The sequence below is a fragment of the Protopterus annectens genome, chromosome 4.part0 (genome assembly GCF_019279795.1).
Source record: "Protopterus annectens isolate FY-2018-M chromosome 4.part0, PAN1.0, whole genome shotgun sequence".
Lineage (NCBI taxonomy): Eukaryota > Metazoa > Chordata > Ceratodontiformes > Protopteridae > Protopterus > Protopterus annectens.
The window spans coordinates 707,934,079-707,959,754 of record NC_056733.1 but is presented as its reverse complement, the minus strand read 5'-3'; the positions used below and the strand labels follow the sequence as shown (position 1 = coordinate 707,959,754).

Below are 25,676 nucleotides of genomic sequence, written 5' to 3'. Positions count from 1 at the left end.
GCTATATCATCTAGGTAAGCAAGGGCAAACCCTCCTGCTAGGGTATGATCTACCAGCCTCTGGAAAGTCGCTGGGGCATTCTTCATCCCAAAGGGCATCTTTTTGAACTCGTACAAGCCAAAAAAAGAGTCACAAAGGCTGACTTCTCTCTAACACTGGGAGTCAAGGGCACCTGCCAGTAACCTTCAGTAAGATCAGTGGTTGTAAGATACTTAGCCCCACCCAGCTGCTTTAGGGCCTCATCTGTTCTAGGCATGGGGTAAGCATCCAACTCTGTGTGACTATTTAATTTCCTGTAGTCCACACAGAACCTGGTGCTGCCATCCTTCTTTGGCACCAGCATCACTGGGTAAGTCCAGGGACTGTTGGAACTAGGGGTGATTCAAGAGTCCAACATCTCCTGTACCTCCTCCCTCAGAGTCTGTTTGACTCTCTCAGGCACTCTATAAGGGGCCTGTCTAATAGGCCTTTGGGGTCCTGTATCCACCTGGTGCTGCACCAGGTGGGTGCACTCTTGTTTCCCAGTGAACATGTCCCCAAATTCCTGCAATACTGCTCGGATTTCTCAAACCTGGGTAGGAGATAGCTCCTGGGACATTGCTAACCCCTCCCACTGAGGTGTCAGCCCGAGCCTTACTGAGGAGATCAGTCTCCAGATCTCCCTCAGACTCATCCTGCAATCCACTGCAAATGCTCAGCACAAGGGCCTCCCTATGATGGTAAGGTTTCATCATGTTAACATGGTACAGTTTGTGCCCCTGTCGTCTGCCTAGCAGTTCCACCATGTCATTAACATCACTTACTTTTCTTACCACCTTGTAGGGACCCTCCCAAGCTGCTTGCAGCTTGTTGTGGCTGACAGGGATGAGAACCATTACCTGCTGCCCCACAGCATACTCTTTAGCTCGAGCATTCCTGTCATACCACACCTTTTTCTGGTGTTGGGCTTCTGCCAGGTTCTCCTGGGCCAAGCACATGAGTTCCCTGAGCCTTGTCCTGAGGTTTAGGACGTATGCCACAACAGACTGCTTGTGAGACTCGCACTCACCTTCCTGCTCATCTCACATTAAATCTAGAGGTCTTCTCACCCTGTGCCCATACAGCAACTCAGAGGGTGAAAAACCTGTGGATTCCTAGGGAACTTCTCTGTAAGCAAACAGATGGGGCAAATATTTGTCCCACTCCCTCTTAAACTGATCTGCAAATGCCTGTAGAATGGACTTGATTGTTGAGTTTAACCTCTCAACAAGACCATTAGTCTGGGGATGGTAGGGGGTGGTCTTCATGTGCTTCACCCCACAGGCCTTCCACAGACGAGCCAGCAGGTCTGACATGAAATTGGCACCTCTTGTCAGTCCGTATTTATTTTGGGAAACTTACCCTGCTGAAAATCTCTAACAAAGCATTTGCCACCTTCTCTGGCTCAATGGAGGACAAAGCCACTGCCTCAGGGTATCGTGTAGCATAATCCACTACGATATACTTTTTCCCTGTGGAACTTAGGGTACTCAGAGGACCCACAATATCCATAGCTACTCTCTGAAATGGCTCCTCAGTCTCAGGCAAAGGCATCAAAGGAGCTCTCACCTTGTCTCCTGCCTTGCCTACTTTTTTGGCACTGCTCACAGGTCCTGCAGTACCCTGTTACATCTCTGGAAATTCCAGGCCAATAGAAGTTCTGCATGATGCATCTCTTTTTTGTAAGTTGTATGCCCATATGACCTGCAAAGGGAATGTGATGGGCTATGGCTAGAAGCACCAGACATTGGGCTCTAGGCACTATCAACTGCTGTACACTCTCTCATCTTCTAGCCCTCCCTCAGGGGTCCACTCTCTGTATAGTAACCCTTTTGTCCCAGTATACAGATTCCCCCTTTCCTTGAGAATCAGGTGCCTCCCTAGCTACCTGCCTCAGGCCTTGCAATGTAAGGTCTGAGAGCTGAGCCTGTCTTAACTCTCTCCTTTTAAACCTTCCCAGCTCCCCTTCCGCAGGAAGCCTGGAATCCTCTGACAGTGGTGCCTCACTGTCAGCCTGCGTACTACTACTCACCTCTACCTTTGCAGTCACTCTCCAAGTGACCATCAGTACCCACAAGCAGCTGTAGCTCACCTTCAGTCTCACTGCTACAGCGTAGCTCACTCCCTGAAGTAACCACCTCACCAGTCCTGGATGCAAGTATGCAGTCTGTCTGGGTCTCCCCCAGTCTGCCACACCTACATGCTTGTCTCCTAGCCTGACCGTGTATAACTGCATTAAGCACATGGTACTGCCTCATCCGAATCCTTCTCTCTCTGGACATCTGCAGGATGGTAGTTTAGTACCCCTCCTGTCTCAAGACAACCTACTATTCACATTTCGTCTTTCCCACTTACTGGCTCCCTCACCTTTTGTTCCCCACCTTGCTTCTGTGGACACTTGAATGCAATTAGTGGAGCCATGTGGCATAAAGAACATTTAACCCTAGCTCCATTGACGTGTACCTGGACTAGTGGCTTCCCTTGCTACTGGCAGATTCTGCTGTGGCAGTCTGTGCTGCCCACCATGGTTTCCTTCAGACCCATGAGCAGTACTGGGGGTCCCCTTCCTGTGCAGGGCTGCCCTGCTTGCCAGGTATAGGTCTCCATTCTTCCCCAACTCATCTGAAGTAGCACATTGTCTATCAGCTAACCAGATCCTCATGTCCTCAAAGTGCTAAGGGCTTGTTCCCTCACCAAAAGGTCTGCTAGCCCTTCAGAAGTGGTGACCTGACATCCACTCGCCCACCTATGGAAATAAGTGCTCAATTCAGCAGCATTCTCACACACTTTCATCTGCCTTGCATCTATGCTCATGAAACTTTTATCTACGTTTCAGTTGTTAGCTTAAAAAACTCTAATAGGCAATTTTTTACAGCAGTATAATCAAAACATGCAACGTCAGACATTTTAGATTACAGCTTTACCATGGAGTAAGGGGATCAGGAACCGTACCCAGAGCATTTGGTCAGCTTCATACTGTTTACATACTCTCTCAAACATAAGAATGTAACTATCAAAATTATCCCCCTTTGTAAACTGCGGAAGAAATTTACTGACCTTTTGTGCTTCTGGGGTCCAGTTACTCCCTTCCCCATTACCTCCATGACTCTGGTGAAGAGTCAGCATCTCCTCATGCTGCCTCTCTTTTTCCGCAGCTTCTAGATGTAGCAGTTTTTCATTCTCACTCTGTAGACGCCTCAGTATCTCAGCTGCTTCTAATTCCACACGCCTGGCCTCCAGCTTAAGTCTCTAGCTCCAGCTGGATTAAGTTCACTGCAGAAAGGTTGAGCTGTCCATTCTCTGGGCAGCTTCTAGATGTAGCAGTTTTTCATTCTCACTCTGTAGACACCTCAGTATCTCAGCTGCTTCTAATTCCACACGCCTGGCCTCCAGCTTAAGTCTCTAGCTCCAGCTGGATTAAGTTCACTGCAGAAAGGTTGAGCTGTCCATTCTCTGAGGGTATTATATCTCCACTGCCACTCTGATTGTCCTCCTGGTTGCTGTTTTCTGATGCAGCTGTAACCAAGGCTGCAGTCAGGTTTGCCTTAGTCAGGTTTCCATGCACCAGTCCCCTACCTGGCACATCTCCGCAAGCTTGGCTCCTTGTCAGCTTTCCATACTCCTCTGCTGACATGCTGCCTGCTCACCCTGACTAACTAAGCTAATGAAAGAAATAAAATGCTTGTAATCTGAACTCTTGAGTATTCACTGCGTGGCTGTTTTAGAGTACAAAAACACCTTCAAAGCTCACTGTACACAAGCTACAGGATTCACTCTACCCACACCACTACAAGCCAATTAGTATTTGCCAACTAATTAATATGTGATGTGAGTATCCCAACCACTGCCAGCACAAATGTGACGCCTGTGCCCTGGCCCAGCAATCAAGGATCGTCCGTCCTTTCCACTAACACCAGAGAAAGGATAACAAATGCACACAGTAAAGTGCAGTTTCCCTTAAGAGCACACAGATCAGTCAGTCCAGGGCTGGTCGCTCCCGTGCTCTCCAGGTCCCCAGTAAGACTCCCCACTGGCACAGCTATAGGGTCCAGATGTTAGCCAGCTGGGAAAGCTAAAATCTCCAGCACCCTCTGTCCAACCAGTGCTTCATGTCCCTGCCCAAGTAGCTGACACACGCACACTTTGAGTTTACACAACCACACAGACACTTCTGGGAAAGGCTGGCACAGGTTCTCCAGCTGTGCCCCTTTTACCCAGACTATATGGTAGAAATCACTGCCACCACCTAGCTAATACTTATCAGCTACTCAAAAGCCCTTAAAAAGGTATCCAATCATTACTGTGCAATGTTATCCAATTGGTAGTGTTAACTAAACAGTCAAGGCTTATTAGAGTGACTTGGTACAGGATCCTTGTGTACATGCAATGTATTCTTATAGCTTATCTCTACACAAAACAGCCACAGTTAAAAGGGTTTAAAATATTTAATAACAAATAATTAAAACCTCAAGACAATACTTTCTACTACACAGTGCTAGTCAAGAGTTCAGAGATCACACAGAAATACTTTTAAAATAATTCAGTAGTACAGTTCTGACATCACAGAAAAACACTAATCTTTCTGGTTCCTAGCTATTTCTAAAAGAAAACACAAGTCTAAGATAACTTGCATATGAACGCGACAGTGCTGTCAGTTGGATAGTAAAGACAAAAATGCTTAATAATCCTCTGGTTCCATCTGTTTAAATTGAAATTGCAGTTCTGATAAACATTACATCATTCTTCACCCTTCTTAGGGTTCCCATATTTACATTCTTTTGCACCTTGGCAGAAACCAGAGCAATAAAAATACATTTGCATGTTTAAATCTAGCAATCTAACTCTTGGTTAAAACAATAGAAAGAATGTGCTAGCCCAGATGGAATGACTCCGAATCTTTAACTTCAAAGGACAGATATGAAGTAATTCTAACTTTAAAGGACAGACGTGAAGTGCTTGTCTTAGCTTTCTTTACAGCAGAGGGCAATGTTACATTTTTTGAAGTTCAGCATTTCACAGCATATTCTTTCATTTAATAAAACAAGCCTGTATTTCAACATTTATATTTACAAATGATAGAATTAGTACATATCTGGCTAAGCTGGCAACCCTAATCTGTCTTCACACTGGGGACCTGTCCTCCTCGCTGCTACATTGAAGTGTGTGTGCAGACTTTCTTTTCTTTGCATTTAAAGTATGGTCTTTCTCAACTTTCTTTTCTTAACAGTTAGTGTGTCTTTGTGTGAAATGCTCCAGTTCGGTATAATTGGTGGTTAGGGTTACTCCGACTCAAACCATGTACCTTAAGTGTAAGAAGCAAGAGCCTAAATTCTCTACCCATACCACCACTTGTGATTCAAGGAGATAAATCCATCATTTTCAACTGTCCAAAGTTTCACAGAATGTCTGGACTGTTTTTGGCGCATACGTTTGGTCTGTTCCTCTTAAAATTTGTGGTTTTCTGGCAAATCGATGAGAAATGAATTCACTAACTAAATAATGATAGCCATTTAAGTTTGTCTTCCTATCTTTCAGAAAACGCATGGTAACACAAAACATTTTATTCTAGCAACTTTCTAAGATTATACAAGCAATGTTTTTTAAAAATTTCTTAGGCTGCGTAGTTCTTCAGTGGGAGAGAAGTTTAGTGCTGCTTCTGCCAAGTCTGTTTGTGGTGTTAGTAGCACCCCAGGATCACATCAGTTGCCCTGCTAGACAGGGGTCCAGGGAAGTAAATACTGTGGGAAGAAATAGCCAGGGAATTGATATGGCTAGGCTTGTGTAGGCCCTAGGGCCGATAGCCTAGTACCAACCTATGAACCAGGTAGTATACCAGTATGTAGATGGATTGCTGATACTGTACTGTGTTGTACTTAGGGGAGGATGCTGCAGTCCTGAAAATGTCCTCTTTGGCAGAGATACCTAGAAACTATGAACCTGTTATCAATTTGCCATCCCATTCCCTTTTGCAATAATTACTAGCTTATCATTTTTTTTATGTAACATAGGCAATTTATTCTTCCAGGGCAACAGGCACTTTATTTGTAGATTACATAAAGAAATATAAAAGTTTTGCTAGCACCAACCTCTACAGCTCTCTTTTTAGTGTGGAATTATTTAGGTGACTTTTACTTCTGCAGAGATTGTGCATATTTACTGATTAATTGTAATGACAAAAGTTTGAGTAGACTTTTATGATAGAAATGTTCTGAATTGGGCAGTTTTGTCACTGTTGGTTCATACATTTTGTTTCATTGCTTACTGGAAAACTGTTCAAAACAATAAATTTAAAACACGCTCTAACAAGTGTGCTGTATTGTACAACGAATATAATTTAATTCAATTGGAAAGGTGCATCAAAGAACGCATGTATGTTTGCATGGTCCTAAATATGTGTGGAAGGGGCCTAAGATTTGAAAGCAGCCCAAACGTAATCTTTATCCACCACTGGCCAGATGCATTTTCTTTGTGAGTTTTAAGGGCAGAGAAGTTTTAATGTTGTGTATTTTCATTGTGAGACTGTGTGTATTGCTTTGTTTAGCAGATGTCTATTAGTGTTTGTGCTATAAAATGTAAATAAAAGTTTTAAATGAAATCCAAATATTCATTGTAGAAGTAAAGCATAAAGCAGTATGCACATTAGTGTTTATGGTAAATGGGGAGAAATAGCCAAGTAATGGGACATTGGAATGTCTGCAGGAGGGAGGGCTTTGTATGGGGGGGGGGGGGCAATCGACAGGATTTTCTGAGTCGGAAGGGTGGCAAACTCAGCCCCAGGCGGCACAAACTACGCCACTGATCAGTTTGCCATGGAGAAAGGGTTTTGAAGGTCCTAGCAAACTCTAGTATTCTATCTGATGTCAATCTTTGTTTGTTCTTGACAGATGGGAAGCTGTTCCGATCCTCGGAACCAGCTCAGCCATTGTACAGCTCATGCCCTGTGTTCATTACCTCGGATGTTATTTGCCGCTCTGTCAGCAAGATGCGTCCACCTTCTCTCAGCTAAGTGTTGCTTTATTTTTCTACTTTTCTTTTTTTATTTTATTTATTTTTATTTTACATTTGTTGACCGGGATAGTCCGACTGGATGCATGTCCTTTTTCAGCGGAGGCCCGGGGAGAAACGCTCCAAGGGTAAGCAGATACAGCATTACATAATACCAGCATTACATATTACAAACAGGCTATTTACAGAGATTACATAAGTAAGCAAGTTAAACAAGTTCCACAGGTTACAGTTAATCCTGAGCGCAAGTCAGGATTAAATTAAATTACACAGTAAACTGGTTAACAGATTTTTACACATTCTAGAGAGTTAGCCAGGCTTGATACATTGACATAGCCAGTGAAGTGACAGATGTTGTTTGAGTCTAGTTTTAAATTGACCTAAGGTGGAAAGTAAGGTAATATCAGCTGGACGAGAATTCCAGGATCTACTTAGAGTTTGCAAAGAGAGGATCACCGGCTGTGTTATTAATTTTGCTAGTCTGAATTAGTAGTTTGTTAGAGGATCGAAGTGGTCTAGGATTGTTATAGGGGGTGATAATATTTTTAAGTGCAGGAGTATTGTCCGGATTATAGAGGATTTTTAGGCCATAATCAGTTGGTTATACTGGATTAGGCTGGATAGTTCAAGCCACCCAAGCTGATTTCGATTGATGCAATGATGTGTCCTAAAAGGCAGCCCAGTGGCAAACCTGGCAATGTGGTTGTAGCAAATTGAGAGTTTAAGGACAGTCTTGTTTAAATTCGAGAGTAGAAGGGATGCATACAGAAGGGTTGAAAGAAGGTGAGCGAGCTATGGTAATTTTAGCTGGAGGGGTTAGGAAGGCTTTTATTCAGTAAAGTGACCCTAGTTTTTTATTGATGGTTTTGATAGTTTGGTTAACATGTAGGTCAAATTTTAGATTATTGCCTATGATGACACCTAATAATTTTGTAGAGGGGTCAGGGGAGATTATTGTGCCATCATTTGATTTTACGGTAAAGGTTAAAGTGGTAGACCTATGTGTTGGTGAAAATAACAGCATTTTAGTTTTTTTGGGATTTAGGATCAGACGATGTTCAGAAAGCAAGTTTTCTATTGTATTAAAGGTGGTCTGGGTAGCTGACCATAGTAGGTTTTTAGGGGTGCTACTTTCAGGACCAGGGGAGCTAGGAGGTAGTTGACTAGCTAGGGCTTGAATTGTCTCGGTAAAGAATTGGTTAAAACTATCAAACATCTTCAGGGGTTTTATCAATAGTAGCAGCAGGGATTGGGGTTGAAGTTTGTCCAGGATGTAGTAGATTATTTAAACCTGCCCAAAACTTTTGAGGGTTATTTTGATTTATTTTTGATTTAGTTCCTGGATTGCCTGTATTTAATGTGATCTTGAGGGTCTTTAAAAGAACGCCATAAAGCCCATGCTTTGTTTCTAAGGGTAATTTTGAGTTTAGACTCTCTAGAAAGCCATGACGCAGTTTTTGCCTTGGTTCTCTTTCAACGAACAGGTGCATGCAAATCAAGGATCTCAAGGAATTTGTTAAAGTATGCTACTGCTTCCTCTAAGGGGAGGTGTTTGGTCATAGACCAATTATATGAGTTTAGTTCTTGTTGGAATTTGGCAGGGTCAAAGTTTTTTTTATTGTTTCTAACCTTTCTGAGTAAGGGTTGTTGGGAATTGATGGTTTTGTGCTTAATTACATATGTGAGAAGGTGATTGCTTAGGCCATCAAGGAGGGTACCAGAGGTGTACAGTTGGGGGTGTGACTGTTTGAGTACCCAGTCAAGTATACTTTCTTTTTGGTTGGGTTTACCTATCCTGGTAGGGGTGGATATAATTTGTGTAAATGCATGCAGGTTAATATGGGTGGTTGGGGATTCTGAGGAACAGGTGCCCCAGTCTATGTTAAAGTCTCAAAGTAGTAGGGTTTCTTGGGGGTAGTGACATGATAGCCAGTGCAGGATATCTTCAAATGTAGATATATTGTTACATGGGGGGATGTACATACAGATGATATTAATGCATTTATTTTTATTAAGTTGCAATTTGGTGGCAAGAATCTCTTGAGTTATTAATCTGAGGTGGTTGTATTGCACCTGTGGTGACATTCAACTCAGATTTATAGAGTACAGCTACCCCACCCCCCTTCCTCAAAGCACGATCCAGCCTGTGTATGTTGTACCCAGGTGGTAACACTTCATTGTCTTTAGTGTTAGGTTTTAACCAGGTTTCAGATACAGAGAATCTCAGGGGAGTGGACATCCAGAAGTGCATGCAATTCATGTACCTTGTTATTAATGCTTCTAATATTGAGATGACAGACTAGGAGAGAGTTAGTTGGCCTATTAATTGTAGGTTTGTAGCTTAGATTGCAAGTAGAGGGGGTATGTGTATCTGAAGTGAGTGGGCCAGGGTAGGGGTGAATATCAGTACCAAGTATTAGGTTGAGTCTATACTTGGTGATGAACTTCAGGAATTTGTTTATTAGTTTGTGGTAGTGTTTAGATCTAGAGCTAATGTGCCTGGGGTTGAGATGTTGATAGACTGAACAAGATGTTGGATAGGATCTGGTACTGTAAGTATGGTTGAAGGTGGAAGGATTTACAGCTGGGGTGATAGTATGGCCTTTTGGGACCTGAAATCCCATGAGAAACTGGTTTTCATACAAGGTTAAGGAGGTATGGTGCGAACAAGAGGGGTAGTAAAGAGGAGTATATCATTATCTGTGATTCAGCTAGTGAGTTAAGGAACTGTTTTTTCTTGAAAGTTAATCTTTTACCTTAAACTCCTTCCTGTTCTATCATTTTTCTTCTATCGTACCTATATATTACTATGTTTTCCTTCACTGCCCACCCTTTTTCTAACCTTTCGGGTTTTTCTGTGTACCATCATTGGTACTAGCCCCTTTCTACCTTGGGTAATCTTATCTACCATCATTGGTAGATTTCCCCTTCTCTTTCCTCTTGTGTTCATGGGGGTGTATGAGTGTGTTTTTGCTTTTTGGGCATATTTTTATTTTCATCCTTCATTTTTGGATATGTCTGACAAACCAACCATGACTGAAAAATCTTCTGACAACCCCCTAAGGGTACATCGGGTTTCAAACGTTGTAAAGACTGTGATAGGAAGATGCCCAATTCTGATGGGCATCCTTCTTGTGTATACTGCTTAGGGGGCACCTCATTTAAAACTGGACTGTGAGATTTGTAAGGGGTTCAGCCACAGAACCTTGGCAGAGCATCTGAACAAGCCTTTGCTCAAAGGTCTCAAGTCCCCTTTCAGTGAAGCCTTGTCCAAGGCAGACATAAAGGATCTTTCAGAAAAGAAAAGCCTGTCTTTACCAACTTCACCCTCGGTTCCAGATTCACCCAAATGGAAATCTTCTGTTCCGCATTCTTCGTAACCAACGAACGAGGCTCCTAGATTAGACTTAACTCCTTGGCACCATCAACCTCTATGGTGTCATCAACTGCCTTGTTGGTGCCGACATCTATGGTTACTGGCTCAGCACCGACTTTACCTATTTTAGTGCAACCTGCTACATTGGCACCAATGCAGTTTCAATATACCCTCTCAGTGCTGAAACCTACACTAGAAGTGCCCAGGACAAGGTATTCTCCTACGATAGATCCATGTGTAGGGCAAGTACGGAGTCCGTTTTTAGAACGTCCAGAGTCTCCTTCAGCTGTCTTGGTATAGTCGTCCAGGAGTCTCAGAACTGTATGTCGTTAGATTTAGATCAGCCGTTACCTGCCAGAGGTGTCCCTGCCCCTTCTCAACTCCCTTTTCCATCTGGATCGGGGATCTTTACTCCTGGGACTCCTAATTTTCCTCCTCTGACTATAACCACAGTTTCAGAGCCCAGCATTTTGATTCCCTGGTACCAGCTGTCTCGGTGCCATTAGGTGCATCCACCTCTGTGCAGGAAGTTGCTCTGACCTCTTCGTTTCCCGTCTTGCAGCCGAGTGAGTCTTGGAGTCGAGACCCCTTTGCCGGTTCCATGGTTCCCGGGTCAGTGCCCAATTTGGGTATGGTGCTGATCTTGGTTCCAGAAACCTCGGCGGTTGCAGGTCCATTCCCGGCTCCAACCTTGGAGGGTGGCTCCATGGAGTGGAGTGTGACCTCTGTTCCAGGCTCCTACTCCTCTTCAAGAGGTGCTGCCTTTCGGGTTATGGAGAGTGCCTTGGCCTGTACAGGTTCCCAACTGGTCCCACCTGCATCTGAGTGCCATGTTTCCATTTTCTCTGGTCAAGAGTTGAAGCCTGTTTCTACAACAGTACAGTGAGCAGCAAAGCTTCAAGTTACCCAGGTACAGGGTCCTTCTTCTTTGGAGTCCTCCAGAGGTTCTTTCTGAGGAGCCACCCCAAAAAAGAACTTGCAAGAGGAAGCATCTAGATTCCAATGAAGAATCCATCATGGAAGACCCTGATTTTGATGAAGGGAAGGGTTCTCCATGGTCACCCCCCCTGACAATGTCTCCTTTGGAGACATCCTAGAGATTTTGAAACAGAGGGGTAACTGGAAGTCCCAAGACCCATCTTCAAAGGAAGCCATGTACTTGCAAGCCTTCAGTGCTCAGCCCATCTACCTTCTGGGTATCCCCACCTGCTGACAACCTGGTAAAACTAATCATGCAGCGGGCTTGGAAGGCTCTTGATGCCATAGAGCCTATCCCCTGGAAACCGAACAAAAATTATTCCCACCGGAAGGCCACCACTATTGGGCAAAGGGTTTCAGTAGATGCCATGGTGGTGTCAGCAGCTACTAAAAAGGAACTGGCCAATGAGAGTCCTTGTTCACCTTCCTAACAAGGAGTCTAGGATGTTGGACAGGTTTGGAAAGCGGGTCTACGCTTCAGGATCTACACTTAAATCGACCTTCGCTTTTAGGTCCTTGAATTTTATGGCACATTTTCCAAGACTCCAGAGCGACCTGATGGAGTTATCAGAAACTCTAGCTGGGACTGTGTCCAGTGAGGTACAAGATAAGGTTGCCTCGCAGCTAGCCACCCTGGAGTCTGTTTTGAACTTGTTCATGCAACTCATTGCCCATGCAGTCGAAGGGACGACCAGGGCAGCGAGTTCCATTGTTGCCATTAGGCGACATGCCTGGATGCGCTTGTGTGACTTCGCAGAGCCCTTCATATCTTTGTTTATCAATGCTTCATTTGACGGTTCTTCCCTTTTGACCCTAAAGTTAAGGGCACACTCGCCAGATGTGAAAAGGATGGTAAGATCCTGTCTGCTGTGGGCATATATTTTTCTACTGCACAACGATCCTTCTCCAAGAATCGCAGGAGTGAGAAAATGTGGTTCAAAGTGTCTCTGGGACCTTTCCATGACGCATATGGTAGCGATTCCGCTAGAGGCAGAACGGGAGAGCTCATATGGGAGACACCGACCCCAAGGCAGAGGTGGCCTGCAAAGCCAGGGGTCCAGAGATTCCTGGACAGCCTACCAGCACTCCTGAAAGTAGACCCAATTGCTTACCTCTGGAAGCAGTTGGGGGAAGACATTATGCACCTATCAGCTTGGTGTCAAATAATCAATTCATGGGTGCAGAAGATCATTGCCAAAGGCTGCAGTATCCCCTTTAATATAATTCCCCGCTCTCAAAGGAAAATCCCGGGTGTTCCACCCCATCAAAGGGATCAGGCTGACCAAGAGATACAGACTACTTCAAAAAGTCATCCAAGAAGGTCCCACCAGACCAGCTAAAGGCCAGATTCTACTCGGGATTCTTTTTAGTGCCAAAAAAAAGACGGGAGCTGGAGGCCAATACTAGACCTTAGTCTTTTAAACAAATGTGTCCAGCAGACAAAATTCCGGATGGTCACAGTTCAGTCTGTCCTCCCTTTTGTAGAGAGAGATTATTGGATATGCTCTCCAGACCTTCAGGATGCACATTATCACACAAAAATAGACAAGCGCTCAAGGAGGTTTCGGCAGGGAGCCAGTCATTACCAGTTCAGCACTACCATTTGGTCTCACCACAGCCCCCAGGGTATTCACCAGATGTATGGCGACCATCATGACCCATGTGAGATTACATGGATTCCAGGTGTTTTCTTATCTAGACTGGCTCCTCACCACCCCCAACAGGCATCTGCTGATTCAAAACTTTGGCTTTGTTACACATCTGTACAGACAGCTCTGCATAACAGTAAACTATGAAAAATTTCAGCTGTCCCCTGCTCCAAGACTGGAGTACATCTGGGCATGACTCAATATGGTCTCCTGCATAGCATCTCTACCACTTCACATGCTTTAGAAGGTAAAAAGTACCTGCCCTCCTTATTCTGCAAAGTCTGGGTCCCATGGCAGCAGCTGTCGCGTTGGTTCCCATGGCACGGTTTCATATTAGAATACTTCAATGGATTATTGCCTCACAATGGTACATTCTTACTCGTCCATTAAGTCACCCAGTTTTGAGAACAGAAATTTGCAAGAAAGAGCTGTCTTGGTGGATGGAGTCATAAGAGATCCTGATGGGACGAACCTTTGTTACCCCCCCCAAACCAAAGGCCATAGTGACCACGGATGGCTCCCAGATTGGGGGGGGGACATTTTCTGGGAAAGACTGTCCCAAGGTACTTGGTCTCCCCAAGAGGCCTACTTGCACATCAGCGGCCTGGAGATGAGTAGTGCTCTTAGCATTGCAAGCCTTTCAGAATGTTTTTCCTCCAGAAATGGTTGCAATCTATTCGGACAACATATCTGTAGTCTGGTACATTAACAAGCAAGGGGGAACCAAATCCTACCCTCTCTTCTGGGAAGTTCTCAAGAGTTTGGCAATGGGTGACATCTTCCAACCACTTTCTTGTGGCAGCGCACATCCCGGGGAGTTCCACCATGATAGCAGACAAGTTGAGCAGACAAATTACTACCTCACAAGTGGTCTTTGAAGCCTGAAGTGGAAAAACGGATAATTCACCGATGGGGTGAACCTTGCTGCGACCTATTTGCCTCCTCAATAAACAACAGATGCAGCACATACTTTGCCCTACTCCCTCCACAGGGACAGTCCCCAAGAGATGCTCTCCTTCTAGATTGGCTCCCGGGTCTCCTTTATGTATCCCCCCCCCCCCAATTCCCCTCATTCGCCTTTTTCTGAAGAAAGTCAAAAGGTTGCGATCCATAGTAATCCTCATTGCTCCGTACTGGCCCAGGCAAGTTTAGTTCCCCTTCCTATGGCCTCACTTGGTTCAGCGACCTTGAGTTCTGGACCCAGTTCTGGATCTCTCTCACACCCCCAAAGGCTGTTAAACCCAAACCTTCAATCCCTCAAGCTCACGGTTTGGTTTCTCCAATTCTAGTAGTCACCGGGCAATCTAGTATTTTTTCCCCTGTTCGAAAAATTCTTCTGGCTTCTCACAGCCCATCCACCAGCAAATTGTGACAGCAAATAAAAAAGATTCTCTCTCTAGACTTCTGAGAACAGTCTAGATTCCTTTTCAGCTCCTGTTGAAACAAATCTTAGATTTTTGGCAGATCTTTTTAATCAAGGAGTTGCTGCCTCTACCGTCCGTCACTCTAGCAGCTATCTCTAATTTTCACAGTAGTTATGATGACCATTCCCTAATCTCCCATCGCTTATGTAAAGTTTTTCTTAAAGGACTCCTCCGTGTAAAGCCCCCATTCAAGGATCAATTTACCACTGTGGGATCTTACTTTCATTTGGTATTGCCTCTCTGTGAGCCAGCAGCCACTTGCCAACTCAAATTCCTGTCCTGGAAAACCCTTTTTCTAGTTGCAATTACCTCCACCAGAAGAGTTTCAGAAATACAGGCACTTTGTGCAAAACTGCCATATATAATCTTCCATAAGGATAAAGTGTCCTTGAGAACTAATCCTTCCTTTCTTCCTAAGGCAGTCTCTAAATCAAATGTCAATCAGTCCATTCATTTACTAGTTTTCTTTCCAAATTTATCTAACAAGGTTGAATATTGTCTACATATGCTAGATATTTACAGACAGCAGAGATTTCATCTGGACAGGACTAAGGATGATAGATCTTCAGACCAACTGTTTTTTGTTTCCTTTTCAGGACCAAGAATTGGCAAACCAGTCTCCAATGTGACCCTGTTGAAATGGGCAAGAGATTGCGTCACCTTCATTATTTATGATCATAATCGTAAATTACCTGCTCATGTAAGGGCACACTCAACCAGATCGATGGCCACTTCAGCTGTTTTTTCATTCTAAGGCTTCTCTGGATGAAATGTGTGGCAGCCACTTGGGCAACACCTCATATCTTTGTCACTCATTACAAATTGGATATGATCTCTAGGGAAAGAGCATCTTTTGGCTCTATGGTGCTTAGGAATAGCCTTCCATAAGGCCACCCAGGGTATAGGTAGCTGGGGACTCAGTCCCATCTGTCAAGAATAAACAAAGATTGACAACATCAGATAAAGAAGTTTTCACTATAACGTTCCATCTGTGTTGTCGATCTTTGTTCATTCTTGACATCCCCCCTAATTAACCCCTCCTTTTGCATATCCTGGAGGATCGCACCCTTGTCCTGGACCTATGCTATGGTTTTTTACCTTGGACATGGCTTCCTCTATTATTACTATTACTATTACTATTACTTACATCATCTTGTTGCAGTTTTGCAAACTCTATCCAAGATAATGAACACAGGGGCATTGTGGGTAAAGACTTGGCTCGAGAATTTTTAGCTGATGTGAGCTGTACAACAGCGGCACCAGTTCCGAGGATTGGAACAGATTCCCATCTGTCAAGAATGAATGAAGATCGACAACACAGATGGAATGTTATGGTGAGTACATCATTTCTTCATGAGAGTTGTGCACCTTTACAAAGGTAAGTTTATATATAAATTTACCTCATATTCATTTAGGAACAACAGGGCAAGTAAACTACCGAGACCTCCCTTTAGTTTTTACCACTAATGAAAAACACTTTCAAAAATTGACCATGAATCTTGTAGAAATGTATCTCAGAAAATTAGCCAATGTGAGAATGGTATTTTTAAAAAAACAGCTAAAAGCAATGTTAGTTCAGGAGCCTTAACTGTAAGGTAATGTTTAGTATGGATAATTCTGCAATAGATTGCTTAAATATTTTCCATAGAAAGTATTTTTTCATAATGAAGATCTTCGTAGAAATTTTATTGAATATGTTCCTAGTGTTGGGTAAATCCATATATTCTAAGGTGTTGTAGTTATTTGAATTCAATTAATTGCTACACTTGTCTGCTTTGAAAGAACTGATTGCATTTGCCAGAAAGCGCTCGGTCCGTACTATGTGGTGATTTCCTCTGTTTAAATCCAGCTCATTTATTTTCTGACTGTCGAAGGCTGAAGCAGTTAATTTTATAGTTTTGCAGTTTGCACAAGTTCAAAGTTTGATACAAGTTCAAATACTATAAATAAAACACTATTCTGCTTGTTTTGTGTTTCATGATCATATTTTGTAAAGTTTGATAAAAAGTTGGTATCCCATAATTCCACAGGAGTGAGCATGGTTGCATACTTCTGTATGCAAATTTTGTTGATCAGCGTACAGATTTTGGCCAGTTGTACCTGTTTTTAATGGGCCATTGTCCAGATTTTTCATGATTCCAGGGTGAGAGGTATGATTGGTGGGGAAGAGAATATGGTTGGAGCATTGACACTTGATTTCAGACATGTACAGTTTGTGTGCTTTAGAAGGGAGTATGATAAGTAGCTTTCCTACCTTACAACCTAGTTCTTCTGTTCATTTCTCAGCAGGGTGCTTTTAGTGCAGTCTTCTCAAGTTCCCTTTCTGTGGTTTGTCAGATGCTAGCTTCTTTCCATAGCCTAATGACACATCCACTAAATTACTGTATTATTATTGTAGCTGTGTGTGGCATTCGTGATTGTGTTTTAACCTGTATTGGGCTGATGCCCCATCTGGGATTAGTGGTTTACCATCAAAATGTCAGTCACATGTTATCGACACCACTAACGCGAACACCGAACTGCAACTGTTGAAAATGTCAAACACCGATATTCCAAAGAATGCAAAATCTCATACCCCTTTTGACCCATGTAAGCACTCGTTTTTAGGTGTAGAGTGGTTAGAAATGTCTGTCTGGTGTTTTGCGACATTCTGAAAAGTCAGCATTACAGATTTCAAAGTAAAGTTGTCAATGGTAAGGACATTTGTCAATGTGCGATCAACATTTTGATGGTAAACCTGGATTAGTATCTGTCTTGTGTCGACTGCATGCTGGCATTGACTCCTGTTCCCCTGTAACCTTGAAGTGAAGTAAACCGCAATTTAAGATTTTAGAAGTAGCATGGCATTCAGAAGACAGCAGAGAAAGGTACTAGTACTCTGTGATTATGATTTGGTCTTAGTGTTGGTCTCTTGTTTTGGCTGTTTTTACTTTGATTCTGTCTGCCATGTTTCTCTAGTATGCTTATTTTGGCCAACCAGTATCATTTTTCACATGTGATAAAACAAAATGCCATAGAATTTTTAAGTAACCTTAAAGGAAAAATAACTCTAGCCTAAAACTGAATTTTATTTATTTTTTTGCACTACTAAAGCATCAGACTCTCCTCAAAATGGACCTCACCGGGACTGTCATTACTAATTTTCTTCTACTTTCATCGTCTTTGACCTCCTACCAGAATGGGATTTGGGTCCCTGTAATATGACATGGTCTAGACATAAGAGTCAGCCCACAAGCGTTACAAAAATTATTTAAAAACAGTATCCATTTATGAAAAGTAAAATTATCATTAAAATGGATAATATCCAAATATGGAGAAGGAGACAGTTCAATATTTTACAGCAGTTATAAGGTGGTTAACAGTGATTTACATCCCCACTTTAAATATTCATAATTTTTTTTAACCATTGAGTTGATTATAAACAAAGGAAAATTAAAGTGGAGGGGCAAGGTACAATGAACATGAGGGAGGGGTAGTAAGAGTATTTGTGTAGTGTGTGTGATGTAGGTGGATAGGTTTCATTTGGAATACGTGCTTGTTATCAGGTGATGTCATGGGAAGAATGGGGTTTGCATGCAACAGCTTTGAGCAGGTATAGGTTTATTTCTGAATTTGGGTAGGCACATTATCTAGCAGAGAGTTCAGTGAATTCTTTACCAGATGCAGAACTAGAAACATGCTATGAATTTTAGCAGCTTAGTGTGCTTTTATTACGGGTCTGTATTACAAGATCGAAACTTTAGGTAGTCTGGATACCTAAAGTTCGATCTATAAATATCGAAACCTAAAAACTGCAAATGCCACTTCCACACAGTGAAAGAATTCGCTTGGCCGTATTAAAAAAAAAAAGTTTTAAACCCAAATCAAGTGGGGGAACTTTGCTGCCACACCCCCTAAAAATATACCAACTCCAAGATCACTTTACATTGAAGAAAAGGGCAGATTCCACATAATGGCCAAGCAAATTTTTTCCCTGGCGAAAAATTCACAGAAGTGGCTGTTTGCATTTTTCAGCTTTCACTATTTATGGATCGAGCTTTAGGGATTAGACTACCTAAAGTTTCGATCTTGTAATATAGACCCCTTTATTACAGCACCCAAATTAATTTGGCCATGTGATAATTACAGTCAAGTTCACATGGATTAGTAAATCTGAGCAGTGCTTTGAACACCTCAGTGGTAGAAGAGAAGTACACTAGGAAGGATATTCAAAATCAAGGTATGTCCCATACATATCACAGTAACATCTCATTGTTATTACCTCAGAGATGGAGGGCATTGACTTTAAAGATGTAACATGTGACCTCTCCGAAAAGTTAACCATGATTATTCCTAAATAAGGTGAGCGTTACAGAAAAATAATGGACTACCAAGATTGTTGGGAAGACCCGGGATGCTGGCCTCAAAACGCCCCTGGACATCTTACTTCCCTATAATTCCCACCCTGAAGAGCACTTTTGAACTTGAGATCTGTTGTTTAAATAAGTTTACTTTTGTTTTCTTAGTAAATATGTTTATCTTTGTTAAATTCCTTGGTTTTGAAAGCTGGTGTTGTGTAATTGCTGAAGTATTTTATATACAAAATGTAACAGTTTAATAATTGCGCTTAAAAATAAAAACATTCTTCTAGACACTTTGGTTGACTTTCTTTTTATCGGTTTAGAAAGATCAGTAAACCTTGACCAGCATCAGCAGAAACACTCAAACTGATTGCATACTTATAGTATGGAAATGTCACATGGGAGGCGTGAAATACTCTTGAATGGTAAAGTGGCTGTCCGACACACTGCCATTACTACCTTCTGTTTGTCCACTACTGTTGGTATTAACATTCATCTTGGACAAATGTGAATTGGTATCCAAAACTGTGGATGTATGAGCTAAATGCTTCAGCCCAGATTGTATCAGCAGAGTTCTCCTCTGTGCCAGTGATTGTAACTCTGATTACCAGCTGTACAGCTTAAGGCTTATTTGAGCATGACCGGTGTTGGCAGTTGCCTGAGGCACAGAGGTGTCTTTGCACTATACTCAGCCACTCTCCCCTTTTTATAATTTGATGCCAATGTTGTGGGTTTTTATGACCACCATCATGTATTGGCAGCACTGGTCCAGCTAGTGAAACATATTAAATTGGTGGGACTGTATGCCCATTCATTGTAGTGATGATGCAAGAAAGGTGCATTGGTTTTACAGAACTTGCAGAAATGTGACTGCATGGGGGAGTGTGTGAAGCCCTTGGGGTAACTGATTTCACAGCATGGAGTTGCTTAGTATCCTGAAAATCTAAAAATTCTGGTAATTGTGTATAGATTGGTGCTTGATTTGATGTTTTCTGGTGAGGTGAATTTGGACGCATACGTTTATTGGAGGGGCAGAGCATTGAAGAGGAGGTTTTTCATTGGGTTGTAACATTGCTAGGTTTGTGCTGAAACCAAGCTTAACTACCTACCACTTTTTTTCCTTCCCTCTAGATCACGGTTACACTACATTAGCTACAAGTGTGACTCTCCTTAAAGCTTCTGAAGTTGAAGAGATTTTGGAAGGCAATGACGAAAAGTACAAGGCAGTGTCCATCAGCACAGAACCTCCCACCTACCTCAGGTATGAAAGTTTAAGATGGTGATTGCAAGGGCCCCATACGTCTAAAATATTAAAAACATTTGTGCACCCCAGTTGTAATACGTACAACAGTCTGTGGTAGTGCTGAGGTTGCTGATGCATGTCTTGGTGATTGGTATAGTGCTAAGGTCCTTGAAGCAAGTCTTGGTGCTAGTGTGATACTCTTGTATCTATGCACTGTTACACTTTGAAAGGTAGATACATCACTTTACATTAAGGGTGTAGCAGTGGACACTTCATTTGCTTTAACATTGAGTGGGGGTAGGGATCATTGCAAGAACAGAGCCAAATATTTCAGGGTTTAGTATTTGTTATAAAGCAGATTTTTATTTTTGATTTACTACCAGAAACTATAATAGCGAGGCTAGTGATGACCTGTATATTGTTGGAAGAATGACTCAAACTTAAAATGCGGACTGAGTAATTGGGTAAGATAGGCAGTATTGCTATGTACATATGACTATCCTTACCAAAGTAATTATGTAGGACAGGCAGTATTGCTGTATACATGACTATCATTACTATTTCCCAGAGCTACCAGTGATATGCTGTGTGCCTTCTTGTGCAACAGTGTCATTAGGGAGGGAGTTAAGTTCACAGAAAGCAACAGTGGGCAAGCTAGGCATTTTAAGGTTCTGTGGTACTAATTCCTAGTCTGTTAAGCTGAGGGTTGTCGACATTCATCCTTTTCTCCTAAATATTTGGTGTCCTTCATACTGTCTCACTAACTTGAGTATGCCTCTCAAGTCCCTCCATCATTATGCTAGAGCTTACTCAGATGGGCTGTTTATTGGATTTATTGAAACCAACAGTACATTGATTGGCTGTTTATATAGTCTATGTACCTCCTTAATGTCAGGAAAACTTAAAGGTATCGACCGTAGTCCCTCTTCCAGATTGGTATCTTTTTACAGATTGCTTTGCAGACTTGTTTTGCTGATGTTTTCTTTCCCTAAGGTATTGGAATTGGAAAGAGCTGTATCATTGTGTTTTAAAATTCTTTGAAGTTTATGGACTTGTCTATGGACAGTTTTTTGTTTTTGGAAATGTTATAGAGAAAACACAGCACTGAACTTGCTAGTCTGTCATAATTTATAGTATAGTCTTGGGAACACTTAGATGTGATTTTACTAACCTTGCTCAGGTCTTTGATGATGTTTCCTACCACAAACTTTTACAGAACTCGTCCATTATAGACTGGGTTTAAAACGTTAAGTGGGGCGTGTGGGGGGGCTTTTTGCACAAGTGTTCTTTTAGGGTCTAGACATTTCACTTTCCCATTCATGTCCTTTTACAAAGGTGGTAATGTTATGTAACCGTATCTTCTGTTTGCAGTTGTTTTCTTTTGTAGTTTTTCTATCTCCTCCCTGACATCTCCAGAATTCTTGCGTACGCAAGCCATTTATTAGTTATTCAGTTCAAATTCTGTAATGAAAAAAAATGTTCATCATATGGTCTCCAAGTCAGTCGTTCAGGTTGACCTGCATCTCATGATTTCCAAAAAATTCACACTCCGTTTGACCTATTTCAAAAGACAGTTTGTGGTATTTAGGAATAAATTGTCAGAGGCTCAAAAATGGTTTTCTTAAGTTATGCCATCTGCTTTCTGATTAAGCTCTGTAGAAATCGGTACTCAGTTCAGATATTTAGGAGAGTGGAAGCACTGTGAATCCTCTGCTGTGCTGGTGATATAGAAGTCTGAATAAAATCCCAGCCAGATTTGAAGGATGTCAAGTGTGTTAATCTTTGAAATTAGATTCACTCTAGCCAAATGTACTTGCTGCAGCCTACAGTATGCTCTGCTCATCAGAAGTTGTATATTATGTTACTGTTACCCAAAAAGTGTAATTTCATCTGACAAAATCAGTAGGTTTATCATTGGTGAAGCATGACTATACCAAAACACGTGGCAAAGCTAGCTTTTTTCATAGGCATTGACAGAGCCTCACTGCTGTCTACCCTGCAACTTGGTATTTAACAGCTCCTTCATAGTGAGGGATAGTGAGGGATCTTAGGATCAGGAACCTGTAGGAACTGTCACACACTGCCAACACAGCCTCCCATAATTCCGTGCGTTCTTCTGTCTCATTGAAAGGCAAGTGGCACATTCCTTATTGTGCCACAAATGGTGCTTGATTGACCGGAGTGGTGCTATAGGAACTGACAAGGGAAGGTTTGAGTGAGTGGCCAAAGCAGTCTCTCCTTTACTAATGTTGAGAGGTCAGTACTTACCTTTGGGGTCTCTCTTGCTTGCATCTGGGGTGTGTGTTTGGCTTTATCAAACCACTTCCATTTGATAGCATTTGTTGCTTACTTGTAGAAATGCAAATGCTCAGCGTAAGGCATAGCAGGCCCCTTGCACTTGCAGACATAGAAATTAGTTACCAGAGGTTTGGTGTCTGGGCAAAAAATGTAAAAAATGTTATGGCCTAGTGTTAGTGCTATGCTTAGTTTGTCACCCTAGGGATGGTTAAATGGAACTTGCATAAAGGAATAAGTGGCTAGGAGGCTTGTCTGGGGAAAAAGAAAAATATATATGTGTATGCTAATCCTGTGGAGTATTTGGCAGAGGGGGAACCTGCTACCCTTGCCTGTAATGGATCCCCATTGCTATTGTTAGTGTGGTATCTAACTACTACAGTAGCCTTAGCTACGTGGGTAATATCCTGTGTAGGCTATAACAGCTGGACACCTTTCAAAGCTTCAGGACACCTTCAGCATGCCAAAACTGTCATTTTGAGCTGAGCTGACTTAAAAGATGGGTTTGAGTGCCAAGCCTTTCAGAATATTCCTGCCATTGAAGAGAACACTGCTCCTGTTGGCTTTCGAGGATCGACTGTCATTTGTGCTGTTCCTTTGCTGAGCAGATAATTTATCTGGAGAAAGATAATTTCCTGTTTATGAAAGTTTATTTCTAACCTAGGAGTTTGTTTTTATGGACTGTCATGAAGCTTAACTGTACTTTTAAAAAACCTGGGTGAACTTTTTTCCCATCAGTTAAGTTTGTTTAATTGAAAACTATTTTTCCTGTGGAGTAGGTGTTTTTAACTTTTTGGGGCTGACAGAATATTTTTAAAGTTGTTTTTACTGCTTGTTTGAAAAAAACAACTTTAAATTTTTACTGGCTTTTTGCAGCTTGTTTTCCCTGGGAAAGAGGCATCATTTTCATCTCAACCATGGAACAAAACTGTCAGCCCTACAGTTTGTCGTCCTTCCGGCCACAGAAAGAGAAAGTTAAACAAATGGCCTTTGCTATCACTGCAGTCTAGCAGTTTGTCTCAGCTGCAGGTGGGTGACTCTGCTGTGGCCATAGCTTGTTCCTCAGACCACTCATCTTTAACCCTGAATCCCTGCGGTGCAGCACCTATAACTACTATGGACTGGGGCTTAGCCATGTCCTCTGTAGCTGTTTGCAGACCTTTCAGTGGGCAAGGGGGAACCACACTTGTTGTTCCTGGGAGAAGGAACGGGGGAGACTCCCTGTTTGGTCAGAATGTTTTGCCCATCCCCGGGAAGCTGCTGTTGCTGGCATTAATAACACTGCTGGCTCCACTTTTCTTGTGGAAAAAAAATTTAGAAAACCTGTATCTACTTCTGAAATTTCCTTACATGAGCAGTTTACTGCATCTGGTTTTGTGTCGAATTCTTGCTATTGACCCTTCTTATAAAGTAATTTGTGGTGAGATAGGGGTGCCACTTTTCCTGAAGAGATTCAAGATTTTGAATATGGGCAGGGAGAGAGAAGACAAATGCAAGGTTTTCTCTCCAGTTTTCTTATTTGGGCTCTGAGGAGACCTACGTTTTTGGTGGTTCTTGTGTGTTTTGGGGGGGGGGTCTCTTTCTTTGAGATTTTCTGGAATGTGCCAGTGTTTTTCAGTGGGATAACATTGTGAGGTTCTTAGTTCCTTAGAAAATACTGAGTTGCTAGAGAAGATATTTCCAGAACCTTCACCCACTCCTCAAGTTCTGTTAACTTTGGCGGAGATCTGTGCCGCTACTTGCAACTGCCTTTTTTGATAGGACTGAAGACCTGCAAAAACTACAAGCACTGTTGGTGACTGTCTGCTGTGAGGAAAGTAAATCTATTTTTTTTTTTTGTCTTGTGAATTGCTTGAACCGGCACAGTGGATAATGTCAGAGGGTTCCATAGTTTGATTTTTGGCTGGGGTAGCTTCTATATGAAGTCTGCAAGCCCTACCTCTGTTTGTGCGGGTTTACTCCAGGTGGTCTGGTTTCCTCCCAAATTCCAAAGACATGCAGTAGGTGAATTGGACAGTCTAAACTGGCCATAGGTGTGACTGTGTGTGTGCAGGTTTGTGATGTGGCAGAATTACTGCATCAGGGCTAGCCACTTGGCGGTGTAAACCTTGGATGTTTATCATGCATACAGCTGCAGTCATAACAGATGGGTTATCCTGCCATCAGGCTGGTCCTCGGTCGGCTGAATTCCAAAGTCTAGGTCCGGCGTTGGATGTCATCGCTTCTTCCCTGATGTCAGTGCGACAGGGGTATAAAAGAACCAGCCAACGCCATTTTCTTCAGTCTTTCTTGCTGCGCGGTGCCCGAAGCAGAAGCAGTTCGCAAGTGCCGGTTGGCCAGTTCCTGAGATTACGAATATTTTTTAACCGAAGTCTTCTTGAAAGAGTACCCCGTTGGGGAAACTTTTCTTGCCTCAGACCGATGTCAGACAAAGTTAATAATTGCATTTCATGTGGGAAGCAAATACCGCATAAAGATTTCCATTCCCTCTGCATTCCTTGCTTAGGCCCAGACCATGACGTCTCGGCCTGTCGATTTTGTGCTACATTCAACAAATGCACTATTAAGCGTCGGGCGGAGTTCGCCCAACACTATTTTGGCAAAAAGTTTAATTACATTATGTCGTCTGATACTCTGACTCCAGTTTTGAGTAAAAGACGCAAAGATAAGGACCGACATACGAGGTCCGCGACTTCTACCGACACCACGCTAAAGCCGACTACAGGGGCTCTGGTTCTCAGCGAGGCGCCTACGCAGCCCCTGACTACCGATGACACTTCCTTAGCGGTGTCTTCTGTGCCCGAGGTCGCAGGCTCCTCGGCCCACACCCCAATTACAGATACAGACGCCACTCTTGGGGAAACTCAGAGTTTAGACAGGCCTGCCACCTCTCAAGGTGTCTTCAGGCCTTCTTTTTCCATTAAGGCTTTCACTAAATCTAAAGCAGCCATGCATACTAAAAGACAAGCTCCACAGGGCCCCTCTCGAGGCTCCATGCCTAAAAAACAGATGCTCAAAATGGCTGAGGATTTGATTACTCTTATCAGGGGTTCTCAACTCCCCTCGGACAAAACTCCCAGAGTGGAGGAAGAATACCCTTCCTCAGACCAGGTCTCCATTACTTCAGAACATTCTGAAGACCAGGAACATTCATACTCCCCTTTCGAAGATTCTGATGCAGAGGAGTCCATTCCCTCTGTCCCCCCCCCCCCAAGGACTATTCTTTTGGGGAAACCTTGCATACCTTGAGGAAACACTTCCACTGGGAAGGCCAAGATTACTCAGACTCCAAGAAAGGGCTCCGTGATTTCCTCTTGCTCCCTCAGCACAGGCCTCTGGCTATCCCTC

General features: G+C 42.8%; 1 protein-coding gene across 1 annotated transcript in view; it reads left to right on the top strand.

Moving 5' to 3' along the window:
• LOC122800283 (SWI/SNF-related matrix-associated actin-dependent regulator of chromatin subfamily B member 1-like) overlaps positions 1-25,676 on the top strand; it is a 253,691-nt gene that overhangs the window by 56,143 nt on the left and 171,872 nt on the right. Inside the window, exon 3 of the mRNA XM_044069771.1 lies at positions 19,922-20,051. Coding sequence (XP_043925706.1) covers positions 19,922-20,051 — 130 coding nt within the window. The remainder of the gene's footprint in view (positions 1-19,921; positions 20,052-25,676) is intronic.